Source organism: Poeciliopsis prolifica, unplaced genomic scaffold (assembly GCF_027474105.1).
Source record: "Poeciliopsis prolifica strain line A6 unplaced genomic scaffold, Auburn_PproV2 SCAFFOLD055, whole genome shotgun sequence".
Lineage (NCBI taxonomy): Eukaryota > Metazoa > Chordata > Actinopteri > Cyprinodontiformes > Poeciliidae > Poeciliopsis > Poeciliopsis prolifica.
The window spans coordinates 3,108,325-3,132,312 of NW_026562430.1; the positions used below are offsets into that span (position 1 = coordinate 3,108,325).

Genomic DNA, 23,988 nt, shown 5'->3' on the forward strand with positions numbered 1-23,988 from the left:
AAAATCTGTTTTGAACTGGAATATTTTTTCCTTTTTCTTCTCTTCTATCTCACCAGGTGGTAACGTTGACATTTTAAAGTAAAAAACTTTATCGGCTACATTTGAACACAGTTTGAAACTAGTTCGATTTCTAATTCCGGGACTGGACAAAACCAATACTTTGAATATTTGGTCTCAAAATAAGTGTAATATATGTAGATAATTGGCATGGTGTTTTACATTATATGCTTCTTTGGACTTTTATGCAACAGGAAACACTAATTAGAGAATCATTGTGAAGCTGAAAGATAATTATACATGGTTTTTAGTTTTTGAAAATACAATTCTTAAAAAAAGATGAGTTACTCCCCTGTGGAACCAAGTCTTTTGGGTTTTGTTTCTACCCATTTTGCTCGTAGAGATGAAGATTGCAAGCTCACTCAGATTAAATAGAGAACATCAAGCCACATGCTTTCCTTCTAGCTGTATTCATTGGCCAATTCTAAGCTTTAACCAGAATATTGATACCATATCAGCAACAGCAACTGTGTGCTCTGACATTTGTGTTTGCATTTCGTTTTATTTGATCTGATCTTAACGGATGTGTTACTTATTCAGATTGCTATCTGAGGCTTTGAGGCTCCTACAGCTTAGAAAGAAGCTGTAAAGCAAAGCCTACATGCATCCCATTGCATTAATGCCTGCAGACTCTAGAGAGCAGGTGGGGTCAGACGGGGTCCTGCCTATGTGGAGCAACATCTGTATCCACACCTTGGCTCTGCTCAGACTCTGCTTCAAACAATTTCAAATGAGAAATGTACTTGTTACAGTCCAGGATTTGAACTGGAGAAACACTGTGGTGCAATAAAAGATCAACTTTAGAAAATAACAGCCAAGAATGCTGCATATCCTAATATTCATAAATCACATATTTCTGGCAAATCTTTTTTACTGGAAAAGTAAAATATATTAACAGTCAAAATGCAAATGGAAGCCTTAGTGAAGTATTTACTGCTTGTACAATAAATTATTATATTTAACAGGCCAGTCTGTTCCTAATTGATACATAATTGACTGACAGCTTTTTGCAGCCATCTTGCTCCCTGCCATTGTTTATCCAAAGACCGCAGCATGGATATAATTAACCCAATTTGTCACCCTGAGGACAGACTGCAGCAGAAACTCCGCCTAATGTTTTTGTTTAAACAATCATGAGCAAAAATGCCATGAAGTTTCATTTTCGTGAAGATTTTTAACTTATTTTTCAATCCATTTGCATGATTGTGAGTCAAAACATTCCCTGAAACATGTAGGAAAAAACAGATAAACGACTGGCACTGAAAGTTAATTTAAATACAGCCTTCATGGGTGACTAAATATATACTACAAATAAGGAGTTTCCTGCTGCAAAATCTGAATGTAGTGTGGAATCAACATTAATCACTCATGGTGAGATGGCTTATTAGCTGGATTGGAGTGCTGACTGTTAGATATAGCAACTTCCTCATTACAGTGATAAAATACAAACGGACTTATGCGCACTGAGCAGCATGATAATTGCTGTCAAAGGGTTCATTTGCTTGTAATGCAGTGTCGGCATGTGGGAGTGCAGCGGTTCAATCAGAAATCATATCTGTCTCTAAACATAATTCAGCTACCAAACATGGTGGGGGACAAAAGGCGAATCATTTTTATACGCAGCGACTTTTCCATAAAGGAAATGGAAGATAAGGGGGAAGCAGCAGATCCCCCGTCTCCTGATCGAATCTCTTGTGAGAACAATAAATGTTGTAAGCTCTTACAAAAAAAAAATAAAAAATGTTCTTTTGTTTGTCTTTTGAACCTGAGAAAACATCCAGGGATCAGAAAGATCAAAAGTGCACTGAGATTTCTGAAAGTCACTGAGGTTAGGAGAGATTGCTGTACCTTAAAAAATGATTGATGAACTTTGAAGTTTTTTACTTTAAGTCAACGACTACAAACCTCTGAGTGTTTTATTGTTGAGATATTATGGAGTAGGCCAAGGAAAACGAGTGAGTTTGAGTTTTATTGTAGAAACCAAAAGCGGTCTCCAGATTGTGCAGAGCTAGAAGGGACATACTATAAAAGTACACACTTTAAATTAACCCTTCATTGTTTTTCTTATGTTTTTACACCAAAAACTGGATGATAAAAGTCCTCAGTCTGGTGATTTGGTCTCAACTAGCCCGTTTTTGAGTTTTGTTTACAAAGACTTCATAATTAATTGTATTTCTATCTTTAGTGATTATTTCAAATGTCTTCCAGTTCTGCTGTTTAATGTTTTTTTTTATTATGCCATTACCACCATATTTCTTGAAAACAATCTCAAAATTTGCCATTTCAACCTCTCCACAAAAAGTAATGCAAATATTTAGCAGAAACAGCAAAGTGGTTTTGTCTCCATTTGGTAGAAAGAAGTTCAACCACTGATCCGGTTTGAGCACTGCAAGGTGATTCAGTTCCTCGTTGCTAAAGCAACAAGTGGTAAATTGGAAAAAAAAGTCATTATTTTGAGGCAAATGATTTATTTTTAGACATGAATTAGCAGAGATTCAGTTACATTCAGAGCTCACTCCTTTGAGCTGTGAGAATGATAATACACCTCAGGCCAAACCAACGGGCTCCATCCTCTTTTGACTTGCCGCCAGCTAATGAAAATCAATAACAATTTTGGACCGGCGTGTGCTGTGTGTCTTACAAGCTGCACCAATTAGAAGACATTTGGGGGTTTTTTGCCGAAAGCTGCTGGCTAGCAGCGCGGCGGCGGCTGCCTGTGCTGTGTAGGTGTTTAATCAGAGGTCAGGGAGCAGGATGCGAAACGTGGAGGTGAGAAGGGATTGCAGCATGTGGCTATGCATTCTGATGCAAGCCGCGGCATATTTGGGATTGCATCAACTAGAATGTAGTGAGGTTTATGATGCAACAAAACTACATTTAAAGAAACTACACTAAGGAGGTAAGGTTTCTTGAAAATCATCAGAACCAAAAGGTGAATGTTGATGGTGATTCAAATAATAAAGCTCCTCTAATTTCTCAAAGTATCATGTTGAGCGATGCCTATGAGCGAAGAAAGCGATAAGAGTCATTCACAGCTTCTTTATGTGCATCCTTGCTGTTCAGCATTGATCCTATAGGTGCACTTCCTGCTGCATTAAATATTTACAAAGGAAAATAATTATTATGCTGCTGCAGAAGCCTCCCTGTGACTCATGTTCTGCTTATTTTAGAAGCTTTCTAAATTTGTCCTTCTGGACACTTTTATTTTTGCTTTTTTTTGTCACAAGCGATCCGAAGGAACCTAGCCAATGTGACAAAATAATTCACTCATTTGTTTAGTAATGAATGACAACAGGAAGTAGGCTAAAAGGTCTAAATTAAAGACTAAATGAGAAACAAAGTCATCAATATCAAGTTGGGAAACTGTTTCAAAGCCATGAGATTCCAGTGAATCATAGCGACAGGTTTTATTCCAAATCTCTAAATTCCCCACAAACTAAACTAAATGCAAATGTCTCATCCAAAATAAAAATAAAAAAACATGACGGGTTCATGTATATCGACTGTCTTATCTGATGCCGAAAGTTCAACATGTGAAAAGCTGGAAAGCTTTTCTTCTTCTTTCCCAGAAGAAAATCTGGGGAAAATTTCAAAATACAATTTTCCACAAAAGCTACTCAAGTAAATATGATTGAGTGAATGTAACTGGTTATGACCCAACTCTGGATGTTTCTAGTAGAAAAGCACCTGAAGCTCATTTGAAAATAAGGAAAGCATCAGAATTGGACGCTCAGAAGCATTTTGAAGTCATCTATCAGGTATTTTCTCAATGAAACACCACCACAGCAAGAATGTAATTAAAAAGACAGGGCTGCAGCTGGTCCTTTATTGCTCATTATTTATGAACCCTGAAGTGATTTAAACGTGAATCACACCAACATCCAACCTAACTATAGAGGTTGTAAAAGCACTCTCCTTTTTCCAGATGACAGAGCTCTCGAGCAGTGATATGCTTTTTTTTGTTTGACTACACTGATAATAATGTAATGCAATGTAATCACACTTTAATCATGTGTGGAAAAGCAAAATTATGGATGAGATTGCAGGAAAATTGGAAAAAAACGGTGGTTGAATAAATGGTCGCAATGGTTTCTGTCATAGATCAAACCAAAAATGCTCCATTTTTGTAGCAGGTAAGCATTTCAGAGGTGATGTCTGGCTTTTATCCACAGCGAATGTACAGTATAATAGTGGATTTAAACACACCCGTCATGCATGGTTGAGTCAAAGGAACCAGGGAAAATCACCCTGCAGCCTTCAGGCGCAACCATCCACCATGCTGTACCGCTGGCACTCAGTCAATACATAAATCATTTTTCACATCACACCTAATCATAAAGCAGGCTGTCTAGCCAGTGGCAGCTTTCTACATGATATTTGGGCTGGGATTTCTTCAATGGCAGCGCTGAATGTGTGTTTCTCCTCTCTGATGTGAACTCTACTCACTTATGTGTTGGAAATCTGTCTTTCTATGACTGAAACTAAACTAACTCGACCCTGACAGGCGTGATTCACGTTTCCAGCAGTGTCATGGGTTCAGGCCTCCTTTCGTTTATCTTTGGGTATTTCCATGGCAATTAAAAACAATTGCTTGGATATTAACTGTGATCTCAAAACATTATGAAAATCTTATTGCAATTCCTGCTCCATTTCCCATTTTACCAGAACCTGAAAAACACTTAAGTTTTTCTTTTCTTTAATTTTACAGTAGCTACAAAATAAACTTAGCTTCTAGCAGAAATTCAATTTATATGTTTGGCTCTTTTCCTTTAAACTGACAGCAATAATATTATTATAGCTACATTTTGCAGGGACTAACAGATGGCTCATCTTTTAGATAGTTTTTAGTTGTGAAATTAAAAGAATCAAAAAGACCTCAAGTAGGGGTCTTTATCGGCGATAACAGAAAACGGTTATTGCCAATAAAAGATTATTGGTCCAATCATTTTAAAGACTGGGCCAATAACCAATCTTTAAAAAGCCTGACCTGCCAATTCTGATTATTTTTTGTCTGAAAATAGCAAGAAAGTCATAGTATTGGTAGGGCGACTACTATCCTCAAAATTAAGAAAACCATAAACTGGTTGGCTGCTAAACGGTGCACGTCTGATCCAAAACTTTCTATGTAAACGTTTTTCTTTTTTTTCATAAAACTTGTCCAAATATAATAGAAAACCAAGCCTGAAAACTGTTAAGCTAATCACCATCACTCCTGTAGATGGATTATGCTTTGTTACATGAACTGAATCTGAATAGTGGACTTAAATAAGTTTTATGTTTACAAACTGGGAAATTAATAAACTAGGAGGAACTGTTCGCACTGAAACCTTTTTGATTTTGTGGAAGCAAAGGTTTCGCTAGCCATTTAGCTAGATTTTAATTGACAAATCAGAAAGACATAAGCAAGCCTCACTTTGAATCCTTCCTGTTAGTTCACTTACATTTCGCCCTTTGGCAAGAAGATCTAAATCTAAATGCCAGGTGTTGACTTTTGCCTCTTTGGTTTAGCCGATTTAAAATCACTGGAATCCCAATACCGGGTCTTGTATGGAGAACAACAAGAGTGAGTGAAAATAGAAATGTCTCCTGCTGGGTGATACTGAAACCATTTCTCTCTGCGCGTTTGCTGAGGCGCAGAGAGAAATGTTGAATCCCTGTCCTGCTTTGGTTAATCATCCGGGCTGCATGCTGTCTGCAGGCCCAGCTGAAGACCTTTAGACGTGTCTTCAAGTCGTGGACCCGGTCAGCGAAGCACATGGCTGACCTCGCCCTGGTCCTGTCAAATAATCTCATCCTCAAACAGGCTCACTGTCACAGGCTGGTGTCAGTGAAGGGAGCATCCCAAAAACCCTCTGGCTGGGCCACCCTGATGCTTGGGAGTTAGGAAATCATTTAAAAGTCTATTTAGGTCCAGATTTTACTTCAGGAAATTGATTATGAATTTAAAGTTCTAGGAATTTTGTGAAGTTAAGCAAATTATTTTTATGTACTTTATATCTAACATTATGTCAAAAGTTTTATGTCTTTGTACCGTGTGCTCTGCTGAATACCAATCTTTGCATTAAATTTATTCCAGTTGCTTTTCATCATAACATTAAATCAGTCATTCTTCCCGTCTAAAACGCCTTTGGATTCTCCTCTGGCTCTGCTCCAGTGATAAATGTAGACAATCCTAATAATTCACGTCTCGTTTTCCCCCAGTGCACGATGCGACTCTCCGCTTTGCCACGATGATGATATTTATCTTTATTTTTTTTTGGAGATCATTGCAATTATTGCTCGGCTCACAGGGAAACCTGGGAAATATTGGCGCTAGCACAATTTTTAGTGCTGTTTATGTCAAATTATTGGGTCCTGTAAAGACGTTAGTGTTGTTTATGCAACAGCTCTGTGTTATTTGCCTGGTTTGTAGTGACTGTGATTCTCATGTAGAGATATTATTTGTATCATTACATTTTATTACGGTTCATTTCTCACATAAACTGCTACGTGAACAGTTTTCTTATCAAACTAATTTTATTAATCTCCCTTCTCTACTTTATGTTTTTCCATTTGTTTTTATCTCCTGTCTTGACTCCAACAAGAACCATTGCACACTGATAAGTCCAATTAAACCATGTAAATAACACCGTTCCTTCATGAAGCTGATTGTTTTTGTCTCCGCCAGAGATGGACTCCTTCCGCATCCTGCTCTACACGCTCATCTTCCTGCTCAGTGTCTTCGGCAACCTACTGATTATTGTTGTCTTGATGCTGAACAAACGCATGCGGACCGTCACCAACTCCTTCCTGCTGTCACTGGCGGTCAGCGACCTGATGATGGCCATCTTCTGCATGCCCTTCACGCTCATCCCAAACATCCTGGAGGACTTCATCTTCGGGGCCACAATGTGCAAGACAGTCACATACCTAATGGGTGAGCCTTGGTTCTGCCTTAATTACCCTTAGGAGTCCACGAACGCATAGCGTAGCAGAAAACTTTCAACTTATGTTTAAAGCTCATATTATAAACTACACACCAGTTTTTGAATTGTGTTAAGTGACACTGGAGTCATGCTAAAATAATTAAACCATATATTTCTGAATGTCAAAGAAATGCTAAGAACCGGCTATCCTGGGCTTACAAATGTAAAAAAATTAAACGCAACATTAGATAACTGTTATTGGAAATCTCACATCTTCAATGAATAATTAAGGGCTGAGACAAATGATTTTGTTGCTGAGAAACAAAAAAAAGTTGCACAAGTAACGATGATAAGGAGGAATGGCGCAGCGGCGTGCAAAATTAACCAACGATGTTTTGTCAAAAGTTGTATACAAATGAATGAGAAATTGCCTTCATTTTCATGCTAATAATTTTATAAAAATTGCATTCTTTGCAATATTTTTAAATCAGATTAGGAAGTTTACAGTATTCATTGTCATTCTGTGGGTTTTACAGTAAATAAATTGAAATTTTTCAAACTTGGATTTTATGTTTTCATGTGACTCCAGCTTTAATAAGCAATCACAATATATGCAAAAGAAAAATGCACATTAAATTTACAAGGCTTGGGTTGTGATGAAAAAAAATGATACAACATAAGGCAATATTAATGGTTTCCATTAAGAAATATAGAGGTAAAATTAAAATGTGTCAGAAATGACCATTAAGGTTAAGTTCAGACAATCAGATAAGGAACGTCTGGGGAAATCAGGTCTTGATTCGGATTCTGAAATGTTTGGATTTAGACTGGACCATTTCAATGTTTAGATTCTAAACATTAAGATGATTTAGGAAGTTCGTCTTCAACAGTTTTACTGTTGCCCAAAAAATGTGGTTTTGCTCTGATCAACATAACTTCGTTAGTGTGCTGCTTCGTTTGGTTGACAGTGGCGTGCACATACATTGTGGGGGACTCAAGTATAAAAGAAGGGCAACTTGTGAGGCATTTGGAAAAGTAATGTAAGATTAATTTCAGTGCATAATTATTTCAGAGGGGCTCTTTTTTGTTCAGAGGGAAAAGGACAGAGAATAAAATCCATCAATATTTGCGGTTAGGGTACGTAAAGCACTAATATATAGTTTTACCAATTGTTTTTACAATATTGTGCGTCAACCAGGAAATCAGCTTGATGTGGATCTAATTCAATAACTGAATTCAGAAATCTGACCTTTCTTAAGATGGCAGCTCATTCTGCCATCGGTTCCAGCTTCAGAATCCTGTCTGAAATGGCTCTGCATCCAAAAGGAGCCCATCTTCCATCAAGCCTTTCTCTGGGTCTCATTTCCCCTCCTTTTTAAAGCCTCAGTCTCTGTAAAAATGCTCAGTCACACGTCTTCAGGAGTGTGACTTCGCGATGAGCTGGCTCCCATCAGGCCAGAGTTAAGGTGCCACGTGAGGCCTGACTCAGACTGAGGCACAAGAGGCTGAGATCCGCTGCGAAACTTCGTCTCCTCACTTTGAGCCTTCAATGGTTGAGGGAAGTATTGAATGGCAAGGTTCACAATCCTATTATTGTCTCAGAAATGTGATGCACCATCTGTGAGGACACGCTAGCCGAATCTCTTTTTCAATTACAGGGCTCTCTGAACTGTGATAAGATGGAGGGTGGTAGCAGGACCCAGCTTTCTCAGGCTCTAAATACAATTTTTGGCTTTTTGTATCATTTTATTCTCCGTCTTTCAGCCAGGACTGCAGGCTATATTAAGTAATAAAAGTTACTTAACCACAGCCGTGCTGTGAGTTATGACTAGGATTTCCTTTGACTGGTAGTGCTACTTTGGATAAAAATACCCCAAAACAAACTAAAATTAATAAATTTTTACTACAGTTAAATTCACACTTTAGTACATTTATCAATCGATTTTAAAAACATGCGATTCAACATGCAAAAAATGATCAAATGTCACTAAATGATATGCATCTACCATTAAGATCTGCAATGTGAATTAAGAAATAAATATTGATTTACTTAAATGTTTTGAGGTTGAAAAATCTAAAAGTAGCCATCAAATGCCACTCAGACTAGGTGATTACAGCAGAATAAGTTACCAGATGTCTGACCATATCTTCTCCAATTTAACATTTATTTCTTCTGAACTTATAAAAGTAAAAACCAGAAGGAAAGTGTCCAACATCCGCCTTTGAAAAGCTCCATTAGACGACCAACGAAAGGACGTTTTGTTCATGAACTCTTGCCAGTGCTTCACGCCTGACGCTCCCACTTCCCATTTCAAAATGACTCGAATTTCTATAAAACTTTCCCCAAGTTTCTCTTATTGTTCCAGGTTTTTCTTCCTGGATCTGTTTGTCATCTCATTCCGCTGAAGATCAATGCGTTGCTCAGGCGCAGAACCATCAACTAGAATCACTGAAATGAAATATGACCTTCCCAACTTTAGCAACTGCTTATCCGTCAAACAAGCCATTAAACGTCCTGCGTGGGAAAGGCCTTCTTTCAGTCGAAGCTGATCAATACCAAGGATCAATATGAGGATCGTCTTGGATCGACTTTGTGCCGAAGCAGCTCAACAAACTCATCAACTCTTTGAGAAATTATCTGTTAAAACACACATTACACACCAACATCCTTCAGCCTTCCCCCTACCATTGGAGCTGGAATCCATTCATTGGGTGCGCCTCGATAATTCACATGAGCGATTGGTCCGTAGCGTTTCGCTGGCAGTAATTAGATTGATGCTGCAATATTGTGTGTCCCTCTAGGTGTATCCTTTTCAATCACGTTTATGTATCCGTGTTTGTGTTTTTGTTGCTTCTTGCATCATGCAGTTACTAATCAATTTACCAGCTCGGTTTTGTAGCTCCCGCCTCCGGGGTGCAGCTCAGATAAAGCTGCGGAGTTTAGGTTAAACATGGCTTCTGGCAACGCCATTTACTGATCCGGCTGCTACCTCCAGAAACCTAAATCCACTTTTTTTATGCCTTTAGGCGTATTTTAAAGCAACATTCAGCAGAGCATTACATGACAGATAGCAGGTAATTGGGCTAAAGTAAAGCTTTCCTCCCAGGTGGAGATCTGCTGAGGGAACCAAGACTCAGAAACTTCAGGTTCCTTCAAAAGCTTCTTATCAGAAGACTCACAAGAAAGAGATTAAACCGTCCACTTTTTCAAATAGAAAGAGGAAATCGGGCTGGTTAGTGGACTGGTGATTAACTAAAAGGCAGTGTGGCCAGAATCTCCTCAGAGATGAGTCTCAACGTCGCTCTTTGATCAGCACTCCTGTCAGAAAACTCCACCAGGATGGCTTTAGAGAGCCAATAACAAAGACTCAGGAGACATGCAAGATGGAAGAGTGTCCGCTCTGCTTAATGTTACTGGAGAAAATGTAGCAGCAGCAATATGGAGGAGATGACTGGGATTAGACTTAGGAAGCAGTGCCTTGCTATATGCATTTTAAACATTTTCCACATTGTGTTGTTTTTTGTTATATACATCAAGTCAAAGTAGAGCATGACATAAAAATTACACAAATTTACAAATAAAACAATAAAACCAGTCAATACATTCAGTTGTTATAAAAATGCTGTATATATATCAAATATTAAAAGAAATGTAGCTTTAACATTTTGAAATCGGGTCTGTCTCTTTAAGAACTCCATATTCAGGAAGTAATCACTACATCTCTCCTCTATTCACCATTTAATGATTTTAATGCATGAAAGAATCAAGGGAACTTAACTTTTGCTCAGGTTGGCTTAAAACCCCCCCAAAAAACAGCGTATTTTTTGGTTTATTCTTTCTATTACAAAGCTTGTGTCAAAATGTGAAAAAGGCAACGTACACCCAAAACTGCAACAACAATTTTCAGCTAATAACTACACCTAGCTTCAGCTTAATATTTCCTCTCTAGGAGTCGAACAAATCTGATTTGAGATCAGTGCCGTCCCCCAGTGGCTCCTGATGTAACAGGCGTCTGAGTGCTACGGGGTTGAGACGGTGAAAGGGTTGATGAATGTGGGCTCAGGATGGCAACGGCATCATCAATTTAAATCACTGGAGTATCCGGCACCCCACTTGAGTCTGACAATGGAAATGAGCTCACTCCTCACTCTGCGGCCTTTGCCTTCATTATGTTTCCTGACTTCTCATGCACTTCATGTGCCAGTGGGTGATAAAGATTAAACTGCCTCATTTCATCTCCAAGAAAAAACCTTTGACAGATGACGTTTAAAAATATGATCTGACATGCAGGTGAAATGATACAAGTTTTGAGTTTTTATTAAAAACTGGATAATAAAATTTCTTCAGTTTCAGCTAGCTGTTTTTAAAGGACGATTTTCTTTACAAAGACTTTATAATTACTTGTTGTTTTGGGTATTTAAACTGTTAAATGATCCTTATAATTTAAAGTTTATTGATCTTTGAGAATGTATTTGTGCATTATTCTGCCATTACAATTATAATCTCAAAACGACAAAACAATCGTTTATCGCAATAACTTCTGGAAGAATTTATTGTCCAGAATTGTGGATTTTTCCAGTTTCTCCTTGTCATGATTACGTAGCTCTTAACCTGTTCATAAAAATATCATTTCAGACTTTAAATCATCTTTTATTGGTTATGTTTACATTTTCTGATTAACTGTTGTAACTGCTTTCCGTTGTGCTTTATAAAAAAATAAACATTTCAATTATATTCTAATTACTGAGGCTCACCTGTGGACCAGTTCTTCATTATTTCCTCAAGAAAAGCACCAAGTTTCTGCAGTTTCTCCCTTGTATTTGACCCAGAGACGCAGCTGAGCGTATTCACCCTCCACCATCAACAAAGGAGACCCCTCGGTACCTCCTGTGTGTGTGGGCTTCAGTGACTTATTGTGTCAGACTGTCTCAGCGCCTGTTCAGATCTGTGTGTGCGGATTGTGCCACCCACCCACCTCCTTCTGCTGAGCTGGACCTGGACGCTGGATGTGGCCGTCCCAGTTGACTAGCTGTGTGCAGTGGCCGCTCACTGGTTCCTGCTCGGGTTTGGCGTTGGAGGTTCATGCTGAGTCCTGCAAACCGTGAAGAAAAAAACATAAAAACTCTTTCTGATGAACATACATTATGTTCAGTTTAATCCTTTGACACCCTTTCAAATCTCTGCCTGGACATTTTTACTTGCTTTAATTGTACGCAGTTCTTTAAATGTCCTGCGAGTCAATATATAGTTGCCCATTAATCCATAACAACTGCAACTTTCAAAATCAAGCAAGTTATTTTTGCAATTTACCATCTACTAAAATAGTGTCTCATCAGTTTAATTTCACTTCCTGCTAGAGCAGAGGTGAAATTACCGTAATAACCCGAGATTGGCTGGAAAGCGCAACATCTCAATTTTCAGAAACCATCGGAATTTAATTACAGTGACTTAAAGAGCCCTCACAATACAATCTATAAATTTAATAGCACAACAAAAAATTTAATCTTTATGACACTTAAATACAATTTGCATAATAATAGAATAATAATAGAGCCACCAAATCTCCTGAAGGTCTGCTGTGTGGAACCGAGCTTTCCCCTGCAGATCCATTAAGTCAAATTTAAGTCTGGACTTTGACTGGTCTGCTCAATTCTGCAGGGATAATTTGATGATGATTGTTGTGCTTTACTTTGTGTGAAATCTCTAAAGAAAGTACAGCAGCTGCATCACTTCCAAAACTTTTGTTTTCTAAAAACTGAACTTCCTGAGCATGGTGTTTCTCTCCCGGCTCAATTATCACCAAACTTTAATAGGCTTTCTTATCGCAGCAGTTTGAAAATCCCAGTGCAAAGTTAATGAAGGTGCAACAGTACGCTGCAGCGTCTACGTCTTCCTCTTCATCTCAGTTTGACAGTGGGTGGTGGTTTCAGTTTGATCCATTGTAGTAGCCTGTCAGGTTCCTAAAACCCCTCTCCGAGAGCTGAACGGTTTTAATAATGCACCGCGGAGAATGTTCCAACTTCTACGGGAACAGAACTGGTGTTCAGACATCTTTCTGAGGCGCTGATGTTCTCTTTGTTCTTGAGTAGTGCTGCTTTTGTTCAGCTGCATGAATAAGATATAAAAGCTGATCTTTGCTTCTGTCAGACTTCACATTGCATGTCATTAAGCGTGTTCCCGTTCTTTTGCGCCTGTGTTGTGGATTTTGTTACTGAAATACTGAACTATTTGTGTGGACAATGTAGCTTTTGATAGCAATATTTATTGCAAGGTGGTTTAATTTAAGCCACACTTAAGTTTTTTTTTTTAGAAAAATATTAATCAACTACACATTTTAACAGCGCAAAATTATGTCAAATTAACTTTTTTGAGCTTTACATCATATTAAGTTTGAGAAATCTTCTCATTTCCAAGGCAACCATTGTGCAAAATGCCTGAGTAGACCTAGCAGCTCCTCACCCTCTCAGCTCCTTCAGACTAGCCAGCAACCACTAGCAAACATTCGTTGGAACTGCTAAGCTCATTATAGGAGCTACTTTTCAGTAAAACGTTGCTAAAAATGTTGTTAAAGGGTTAATAGAGGAGCCATGTTGTGATCACTTCCTGAAGATGAAGTTTCAGAAAAAGCAGGAGTTTTTAAAGTGACCTAAATTCAAGGCACTGAATTAAAAAGTCAAATTTATTTTAAGTCATATTTTATATATGTGGGATTTTTATAAAAACTGAAGGTAACATGGTTACTTGGTTGTGCTATAAAATGGCGCCTTAATAGTACATAATTAAAAATGTATTTATTTTTGCTCCTTTGTTGAACCCATATTTTTTTCTTCCATTAAACTTTCCATTAACAGGATTCTGTAAACATTGAGACAAATCCACATGATTTTCCAGGCCACAACATAATTATTTTTTTTGCATTTGTCTTTTGTAATATTCAAACTTTCAGTGAAACATTATTTGAGGTTTTCATTAGCGGTGGACCATAATCATCAAAATTCATTTTCATAAATGGTTGAAAATGAATTTCAACCATAAATGGTTGATTTAATGCACACTCTGTGTGCATTAAATCTAAATGAGTTTCACTTTTTTAATTGATTTACTGTAACAAATTAACATTTCAATAATAATCTGGTTTATTAAGATGCATCTGGGATTTTCCTCGTTGACTGGTGTGCTCTTCAATCGAAGCTGCAGCTTCTCCTGTTGATAGCAGATCAATGTTGTGAATTTATTTCTTGGCAGATCCAGGATTAAGTGCTGCAGTTTTTGTCACGCAGGTATGGGCATGCTAATGCTATTTGTCTCGCCTTGACTCACTCAGAGCACAGTCTGGGTTTACTCCCCCACTCCACTGCACGTCATCCATATTCAGACATGCAAATCCAGCTTGGCCGTGGATCGTCTCTGAACATGTCAAGTCTTTATTTAGAGGACAAAAAGTGATCTATGTTGAACTAAAATACATATTGTAGTGGTGATGGAGCATATAATTGAACAAATGTTCCTAGTTAATATCACAGGGGTTTATATAACATTCATTATGTCTGTTAAGATTTTTTTTTAAAAGCCTTATTTTGGTTTGAAAGGCTCAGTAATTGATTGGTTTGGTTTCTTGTCCCTGTTATGGGCTAATTTAGTTCCCTGTCAGCGCCTCACAGAAAAGCCTCAGCTTGTTTTGGTGCAAAGAGAACTACTCTAATGACCAGACTCTGTGCTCCTTAGGAAACACTGCAGTTCTCAGGAAAAGAGCAAGTTATTATCCTGAGGGGTTAGAAGAGCCAAACGTAACAATAAAGTAAAACGCAGATGGTAGTTCGGGGAATTCCCAAATCTGTGAGGAGATATTTATACAGAATGATCACTGTCTCTTCAAACAATGTGCAAAAGCCCAGAGTGTGATGACTTTGGAAATCTCTGATTGGTTAAGTGAGACATTTGACTTAATTGGTTGTATTTTGAAGCCAAAAAAAGAACACTTTATTTTGGGAAAGCCAAAAGAAATCAGCCAAGATGTTAGAAAGAGAAATCTAGAAATCGAGATCATCATTGGAAACATTTTACCAATGAATGAAGATATCGCATTCATCCATTCAATCTATTTTATATAAATATAGACATGACAGGAATGTCTAGCCATCATGTCTATAATTGCTCTGTCTTTTGGTCCAAAATGTGCAGATTGACCAAAGACCTTCAGTAGCTGCTGAGTGAAGCTGGTAAGACACTGTCATTATGAGATGCGCAGTTCCAGCAATGTTCTGATGTGGCCACCACAAAGTCCTGATCTCAGTCCGACTGAGACAGTGTCCAGTATTCAGTTCTGTCAGGAGCAATGGGCCAGAACTCCAGCTAACTATTAAGAAGAGTTTTTGGGAGGAAAACCAACACCTTTGATTCAATTTATACATTTTTAAAGACAATTACTTATCCCTGATACTGACCAAATAAAGTTCCCAAACAAACTTTCTAAAGTATGTTTTCTAGGATTCAGCAAAGAGAAATAATTTGGGTAATTCAGTCTAAGCTAAACCAAGAAAAGTTTGGTCTGATTCAACTTTGACAGTGAGTCTCTTGGTGTGTATTGTCAGGATGACTTTGTTATTCTTCACTAATATGGATATTGGATGAGTGTATTTATTAGCTGAGCTGTTCGCAGGGCAGAATCATAACACTGGCTAACAGAAAAGACTAGAAAAGTTATTCATAGATTTAATTACTTTAACTTCATTACCCTGCAGACGTGAGAAACTGTTTAGATGAGTGATATGAGCTATTCTACTCTGGATGTTAAGCTATCACTGCGATTTATTTTTTACAATTTATATGCAGAAGACAGACAATTTGCAGTAATACGAGACTCACATTACAAAGAATGAAGCTGGCATTAATTCATTTAAATATGGAATATTTTCGCTCCTGACATCCATAGTATTCAGATGTGATGAACTGGAACATTTTATCCTCTTGGCTACATTAACATTTATTTTCTTATGGATTTTTTTTTGCATAAGATTAAGAGAATAACTTCCTACTATCTGAAGTGAAGTTTGGAAAAAAAAATTTCAATGAAATTTGCTAATTAAACAAAAAAAAGAAAAAGGTAAAAAGTGCTAACCTCGTCTTTCCTGTCTGTAGGCGTCTCCGTCAGCATCTCCACCTTCAGCCTGGTGGCCATCGCCATCGAGCGGTACAGCGCCATCTGTAATCCGCTCAAGTCCCGCGCCTGGCAGACCCGCTCCCATGCCTATCGCGTCATCGCCGCCACCTGGGTGGTGTCGCTGCTCATCATGGTGCCCTACCCCGTCTTCAGCGTCCTCAAGTCCTTCCCCAAGGGCAACGGGACGGTGGGGAACATGTGCCGCCTGGACTGGCCCAGTCAGCAAGCAGAGCAGACCTGGTGAGAGCAGGAAATCAGAAAGATTGCACCTATTTAATAATTATCAGGTAGAAACGTCGATGAAAGCTTGCAGAATATTGTTTCCTTTATCCTGCCTCCAAATATGTGGAGAAAAAGTTGAATTTCAGTCAAATGATGTCATTTGCATGTGTGTTGCCAGTATCTTCAGAATGGTGCAATCATATGACTTTCTCCTGATTGCACACGTTGCATGCTGATCGGCTCATTTTGGTAATTACGCTCAGATTTCCTGCTCAAACTGTTGGTGACTTGTGCCTTCACGGCGGGTTTGACAAATTACTGTTCACCCTTTTCAGCTTCACAGTTTAAGAAAAAGATGAGGAACTTCCTACTGTCTGGTGTGAAAATGTATTTCCTCCTTACAGAATGACGCAGCTTTTCTTTTTTACCACCTTTATGAATGAGATCAAACTACATTTTAATGAGACAACCTGAGGGAACACAAACAGACAATTTCAAGTGATTTCTTGATTTTCTGAGAAGGAAAAAAAAAGCAATCCAAAATAGTGTTTGTTTTAGATTTCTCTTTGTATAATTGTTTTAAATTAGGTTAAAATCTGAGGTTTTTACAGCATGAACAAAGGTCATATCCACAGAAACTCAATTGTTTTTAAGTTTGGACTTTGACTAGACCTCCCCAAAGCCTTGAATTTGAGTATCAAATTCTTACAAATGGTTTTATAAACCTTTCTAGGCTGACAGATACACATGATCAATTGTTTGAATTTTTTGGTTTTTTTTTGCATTTTATTTTTTATTTGTAGTTTTAAAGATCTTTTAGCTTTAAAATATTTAAAAGCGAAAAACAGTTGTTTTTAGCTTTTAGTTGTTTTAAGTTTTTTAGATTGGTTGCTGCTGTCAGATAGGTTTTATTGAAGCAATTACTTGATTTTACAGAATTGGGACTGGTTGAGACTGTCATAATGGGGAATTTTATTTCCAGCCCATATGCAGAACACAATACGCAGAGAGATCCAGGTGGAGTGCAAATATTTACAAGGTTTATTTTACACAACAGTGAACGAGGAATGACAGGGATTCGGGTCCGGTCCACAGGAGCGCCTCGGGAGGGGGAGCGATCGGGAACTATGTAAACAGATGAGGTGGTGAGTTCAGGGACAGTCGGAAACACGGTGTGAGGGTAAACAGGAACAGTCTTACTTGAGGGGTAGACAGCTGCAGCGTGGAAGAGATTCACTGCAGGGTAGCGGCAGGGTGTGTGTGTGTGTAGGCGGGCGGACAGGTGGGCTCGGTGTCCACGGTGGGAACGCGGAGCAGGACGAGGAGCGAGGCACGAGGAGCGAGGAGCAGCCAGCCAAGGAATCCGAGGGGAGCCTGTTGTTGCACGGAGAAGGTGAGTCGAGAAACTCAGCACAACGGGAAATCCTTCCACTGCATCGGGTGAATGGTCTGGTGAAAGAAGAGAGCGACAAGGAGACAGTCACAGGAGGGCAATCTCAGACGAGAAGGAAAAGAACGCTTGACAGCAACAGGGAGGCTCAGAGGTACCAATACGGGAAGACACTCAGGCGCCGAAGACTGGCAGGTTGCTCCTGAAGACGCCGCTCCTGATGAGCTCAACTCGCAACCGGTGTGCTCGCTGACGTAATCCAGCCCACCGTCCTGACAGCGCCCTCTGGTGGAAAAGAAGAAGCACAACCACCCAAACCAAACCCATGGCGAAAAAACGCTAAGAACACCCCCCAAGACCCTGACAGTACCCCCCCCTAACGGTTGCCTCTAGGCAACCCAGACGAGGTAGAGGGAAGCGAAGCCCGGTAATCAGAAATAAGGGACGGGTCCAGAATGTAAGACCCCGGGACCCAGGAACGCTCCTCAGGCCGTAACCCTCCCAATCTACGAGATACTGCCACCCCCTACCGCGACGACGGGAATCCACGATTCTCCGAACCGTGTAAGCCGGATGGCCATCGATCTCACGGGGAGGCGGAGGAGCCTCGGCTGGAGGGCAGAGCGTGCTGGTCTGTACGGGTTTGATCTGGGAGACATGAAAGGTGGGATGGATGCGGAGAGAGGCGGGGAGACGGAGGCAGACTGCAGACGGGTTAATGATAGTCTCAATTTCAAAAGGGCCGATGTAACGGGGTGAAAGCTTCCTGGAAATGGATTTTAAGGGGATGTCGTGGGAGGACAGCCATACCTGTTGACCAGGTGTGTAAGTCGGGGCGGGGCGCCGCTTACGGTCAGCCTGCCGTTTTATCTGTGCAGCGGTGAGGTGGAGATTACGAATAGTGGAACTCCAAACCTTATGACAACGTCGGATGTGGTGACGGACAGAAGGGACAGAGATGGAATCTTCATCAGAGGGTAGCAGCGGAGGTTGGTAGCCCAGGGACGCCTCGAATGGGGACAAACCTGTGGCAGAGGAGACATGAATATTGTGAGCGTATTCTACCCATGGTAGAAACAGAGACCAGTCGGAAGGGTTGGAGGAAGAGAAACATCGGAGGGTGGCCTCGAGATCTTGGTTCAGCCGTTCGGTTTGTCCGTTCGACTGTGGGTGAAAACCAGATGTGAGTGATGCTTTGGCGTTTAAAGCAGAGCAAAACTCCCGCCAAACCTGGGAAGTGAACTGAGGGCCCCTGTCCGAGAGTATGTCCGCGGGAATGCCGTGAAGCCGGAAAACGTGTTTTACTAAGAGCTTAGCCGTTTGAAGGGCAGAGGGAAGTTTGCGGAGCGGGACAAAATGACAGGCCTTGGAAAACCTGTCGACTATAGAAAGGATGGTAGTCATACCCTTAGAGGGTGGCAAACCCGTGACAAAATCTATGGCGATATGAGACCAGGGTCGCTGAGGAGTGGGAAGTGGTTGCAGGAGACCTGAAGGGAGTTGATGGGAGGATTTATTTCTGGAGCAAATGGAACAGGCCCGGACATACTCTCGGACGTCTTTGTGGACTGATGGCCACCAGAACCGTCTGTTGACCAGGGCAATCGTCCGGCTGACTCCGGGATGACCCGAAAATCGGGAGGCGTGGATCCACTGGAGGAACTGGGGGCGCACGGAAGAAGGGACGAATATCTTGTTAGCCGGACAGGACTCTGGAGGGGGTTCGGAGTGTTGAGCTTGCGTGATTATTTCCTCGATCTCCCAAGTCAGAGCTCCCACTGTGCAACTGGGTGGGAGAATGGGAGCAGGAAGGTTGTCAGAGTCGTCGGGAGAGTAAAGCCGGGACAGTGCATCTGGCTTAGTGTTTCTGGAGCCTGGACGATAGGAAATAGACAGATTAAATCGGGAAAAGAATAGTGACCACCGTGACTGGCGAGGGTTCAGCCTCTTGGCAGACTGCAGGTAGGCGAGGTTCCTGTGATCGGTCCAGACCAGCACCGGTGTTCCGCGCCCTCCAGCCAATGTCTCCACTCCTCCAAGGCTAGTTTTATGCCCAGCAGTTCCCGGTCCCCCACGTCGTAGTTCCTTTCTGATGGGGACAACCTGCGTGAGAAGAAGGCACACGGATGAGTTTTATTGTCAACTGCGGAAATTTGGGACAGCACAGCTCCGACTCCCATGTCAGAGGCGTCCACCTCTACGATGAACTGACGAGACGGATCTGGCTGAATGAGGATGGGGGCATTGGAGAACAGGCTCTTGAGGTGATTAAAGGCCCTTTCAGCCTCTGGGGTCCAACGGAATGGAACCTTAGAGGAAGTCAGAGCGGTCAGGGGTAACGCGGTTTGACTGTAATTGCGAATGAACCTACGATAGAAGTTGGCAAATCCTAGGAATCGTTGGAGCTGTTTGCGAGTTTCCGGAATGGGCCATTCCAATACTGCCTGGATCTTCTCCTCCGTAGGCCTCACCTGTCCGCCCCCTAGGATGAAACCCAGAAATGAGACGGAGGACTGGTGAAATTCACATTTCTCTGCCTTTACGTAAAGTTTGTTCTCAAGCAATCGCTGGAGAACCTGCCGCACGTGAAGTCTGTGTTCCTCCACTGACTTGGAGAAAATTAAAATATCATCGAGGTAAACGAATACAAATATATTTAGGAAGTCTCGGAGGACATCGTTTACCAGCGCTTGGAAAAACGCAGGGGCATTGGACAATCCAAAAGGCATAACCAAATATTCGAACTGCCCCATGGGAGTCTTGAAGGCAGTTTTCCATTCGTCGCCATCGCGAATGCGGAGCAGATGGTAGGCATTTCTCAGGTCTAATTTAGTAAAGATGGCGGCTCCTTGGACGGGCTCGAATGCAGAGGATAATAGCGGTAAAGGGTACTTATTTTTAACAGTGATGTTGTTGAGTCCTCTATAATCAATACAGGGCCGCAGGGATCCGTCCTTCTTCCCAACGAAGAAGAACCCCGCTCCTAGTGGTGATGATGAAGGCCGGATGATCCCTGCCGCAAGAGATTCCTTTAAATATTGTTCCATGGTCTCCCTCTCCGGACGGGAAATGTGATATAGGCGACTGGAGGGCAGAGGGGCTCCCGGGAGCAGGTCAATGGAACAATCATAGGGTCGATGCGGCGGCAGGGAAAGAGCCTTTACCTTGCTGAAGACTGCAGAGAGGTCGTGGTATTCAGGGGGTATGGTGGAGAGGTCAATTTGATCTGTCGTCTGCAGGAAGTCGGATGACGACCCGGGAGGAACTGCAGAGCGGAGACATGATGAGTGGCAGGGAGTAGACCAAGAAACGACGTGCCCCTCGGACCAGTCTATTTGGGGGTTATGTTGTTTGAGCCACTGGAAACCTAAGACTACCGGAGAATTAGAAGTGGGAAACACGAAGAAAGAAATCCACTCAGAGTGGTTGCCGGAAATGGTCAGGTGGAGCGGTTTCGTCTGGTGAGTAATAGGCTGTAATGTCCTACCGTCTAGAGAGGTGACTCTAAAAGGAGTTGGCAACGGGACTGTTTCAACGCCCCTCTCTTTGACAAAAACCTCGTCCAATAGGTTCCGTTCACACCCCGAATCAACGAGAGCGGATAATGGGAATGACTGATTAGCGTGGGTTATGGTAGCCGGCAAAAGGAGTCGCGGTGAGGTCTTCTGATTCTGGTGGTCCGCCACCACCCTCACTCCGGCTGGCGGACCTGGGAGTTTGACCGGAGCGGGCAGGAGGAACGGAAATGGCCTGGCGCACCGCAGTAGAGACAGAGGCGACTCGACATTCTACGTTGTCGCTCCTGCGGTGTGAGACGCGTACCACCCAGCTGCATGGGTTCGGGGGTAGCCGAAACGCGGGCAGGAGATGCTAGCGGGGCTGCTCTAAGCCGTCCGTGGTCTGCCTCGGGAGAGCGGTGCCGACCTCTTTCACGAGCGCGGAAGCGGAGACGATTATCGAGCCTGATTGCGATACTGATAAGGTCCTCTAGAGTCTTAGGCTCGTCTAAAGTGGCTAATTGGTCTTGTATAGGCTCATTAAGCGCCTGGAAAAACACGCTCTTTAGCGCTGCCGCATTCCACCCCGTGGAAGCGGCTTTGGTGCGGAAGTGGATAGCAAAATCAGCCACAGTCTGTTTTCCCTGTTTTATGTGCAAGAACTCACGGGAAATGTGGGTCTTATCGGAGTCCAAGCTAAAAACCTGTTTAAATTCAGTCAGGAAATGGTCAAATGAAACACCGTAATCCGTGGGGTCAGGGAAACGGGATTCTGCCCATAATAAGGCTTGACCAGACAGCTGTGCGAGCATGTAGGCTATCTTTGTGCTGTCTTGAGAGAAACTCTGGGGAGCGCTGTTGAATATAATAGAACATTGTAGCACAAAACCATTACACCTTGTACGGTCTCCGGAAAATTTTTCTGGCCCGGGGAGGCGGACGTCGGAAAAGACGGGCGGAACCGGAGCTATCGGACCAGGAACGGGGGCAGGAGTAGATGGTGGTGATAGAGAGCTCTGCAGAAACGCGGTTAGCTCTCCTAAACGCTGGTTCGTTTCCGTCTGGAGATCATGGAGTTGTCTAAGCGCCACCTTGTGGGCCTGGATCTCAGATTGCTGCTCGATCAACGTTTTGCGAATTGCGTCCGCTGGACTGAGAGTTTGGCCTGAGTGTTCTGTCATAATGGGGAATTTTATTTCCAGCCCATATGCAGAACACAATACGCAGAGAGATCCAGGTGGAGTGCAAATATTTACAAGGTTTATTTTACACAACAGTGAACGAGGAATGACAGGATTCGGGTCCGGTCCACAGGAGCGCCTCGGGAGGGGGAGCGATCGGGAACTATGTAAACAGATGAGGTGGTGAGTTCAGGGACAGTCGGAAACAAGGTGTGTGGGTAAACAGGAACAGTCTTACTTGAGGGGTAGACAGCTGAAGCGTGGAAGAGATTCACTGCAGGGTAGCGGCAGGGTGTGTGTGTGTGTAGGCGGGCGGACAGGTGGGCTTGGTGTCCACGGTGGAAACGCGGAGCAGGAGCGAGGCACGAGGAGCAGCCAGCCAAGGAATCCGAGGGGAGCCTGTTGTTGCACAGAGAAGGTGAGTCGAGAAACTCAGCACACGGGAAATCCTTCCACTGCATCGGGTGAATGGTCTGGTGAAAGAAGAGAGCGACAAGGAGACAGTCACAGGAGGGCAATCTCAGACGAGAAGGAAAAGAACGCTTGACAGCAACAGGGAGGCTCAGAGGTACCAATACGGGAAGACACTCAGGCGCCGAAGACTGGCAGGTTGCTCCTGAAGACGCCGCTCCTGATGAGCTCAACTCGCAACCGGTGTGCTCGCTGACGTAATCCAGCCCACCGTCCTGACAGCGCCCTCTGGTGGAAAAGAAGAAGCACAACCACCCAAACCAAACCCATGGCGACAAAACGCTAAGAACACCCCCCAAGACCCTGACAGAGACTGGTGAAATTTAACTAAACCCTTCAAAAACAAACATCAGTTAATGATTTGACAAAAAATGTCGATGCTTTTTATTTGTATAATAATGAAATTAGCTTGGTAATACGGCATGTTTACAACAGAAGAATTATACCTGATTTCTGTCACCTAGTTGCTCCAACAAACAGCTCCTTAATCTGTTGCCATAACTGTGAACCATAGGAACCAGAAAAAGGAGAGTCACTCCGGAAAGTGTCACAGTGAATTACATCCATGAGTCTTGTGAAATAGGTGGCGCTTGAAGCAGAGTGATGCATGAGCCGCTGGCAGGGCTAATCCACAGCCAGAGCTGGTTGACCTGATGCCTGACTACTACTGCGAGTCGGTCTCAGTTTGATTTCCTGTTGCCAGATGCTGCAGACTGAAGAAAGCAGATGGGCAGCTGACTGATGGTTGCTCTCATCATGTGATCATCAATGTGAATATGATGCCACTGGTGCTATTCGAGGGGAAATTTTAAAACTAAATAGTAGTCTTAAATCTTCCTTTAATCCAAACAGAGCTGTAATGGATAAATGACTTTGACTCAAAATTGCAGCTGTGTAACAAATGATCTAAACTGGCTTGTGGACACAGATAATTTATCTGGAGTATTTTTCTATTAGATCTGCAGATAAATGATTTATGCATTTTCAAACCGTAACTACATTAAGCCCCAACAGCATCCCAGTTTGAAAAATTATTATTTTTATCTAATTTATGAGAATATAAGTATACATTCTCTTACTTTTTCACATTCATTCAATGTATTT

At 41.8% G+C, this 23,988-nt stretch overlaps 2 protein-coding genes and 3 long non-coding RNA genes across 5 annotated transcripts in view; 1 reads left to right on the top strand and 4 right to left on the bottom strand.

Moving 5' to 3' along the window:
* The window catches only part of cpo (carboxypeptidase O), a 29,130-nt gene extending 12,960 nt beyond the window's left edge, over positions 1–16,170 (bottom strand). Inside the window, exons 1-2 of the mRNA XM_055059701.1 lie at positions 16,082–16,170; positions 11,939–12,055 (exon numbers count right to left, since the gene is read on the bottom strand). The gene's annotated coding sequence lies outside the window, so the exon portion shown is untranslated. The remainder of the gene's footprint in view (positions 1–11,938; positions 12,056–16,081) is intronic.
* cckbra (cholecystokinin B receptor a) overlaps positions 1–23,988 on the top strand; it is a 33,979-nt gene that overhangs the window by 2,832 nt on the left and 7,159 nt on the right. Inside the window, exons 2-3 of the mRNA XM_055059698.1 lie at positions 6,725–6,973; positions 16,102–16,363. Of these exons, the coding sequence (XP_054915673.1) occupies positions 6,725–6,973; positions 16,102–16,363 (511 nt within the window). The remainder of the gene's footprint in view (positions 1–6,724; positions 6,974–16,101; positions 16,364–23,988) is intronic.
* Positions 16,270–23,988, bottom strand: part of LOC129379104 (uncharacterized) — a 39,145-nt gene continuing 31,426 nt past the window's right edge. Inside the window, exon 6 of the long non-coding RNA XR_008608142.1 lies at positions 16,270–16,360. This is a non-coding gene — a long non-coding RNA (uncharacterized LOC129379104). The remainder of the gene's footprint in view (positions 16,361–23,988) is intronic.
* Positions 17,364–17,653, bottom strand: LOC129379105 (uncharacterized). Its single transcript, XR_008608143.1, has 2 exons — positions 17,546–17,653; positions 17,364–17,470 (listed from the first exon to the last, which is right to left on the bottom strand). It is a non-coding gene; the product is annotated as an uncharacterized LOC129379105 (long non-coding RNA).
* On the bottom strand, positions 22,528–23,699 carry LOC129379103 (uncharacterized). The gene is made up of 3 exons (XR_008608141.1): positions 22,986–23,699; positions 22,652–22,886; positions 22,528–22,576 (listed from the first exon to the last, which is right to left on the bottom strand). It is a non-coding gene; the product is annotated as an uncharacterized LOC129379103 (long non-coding RNA).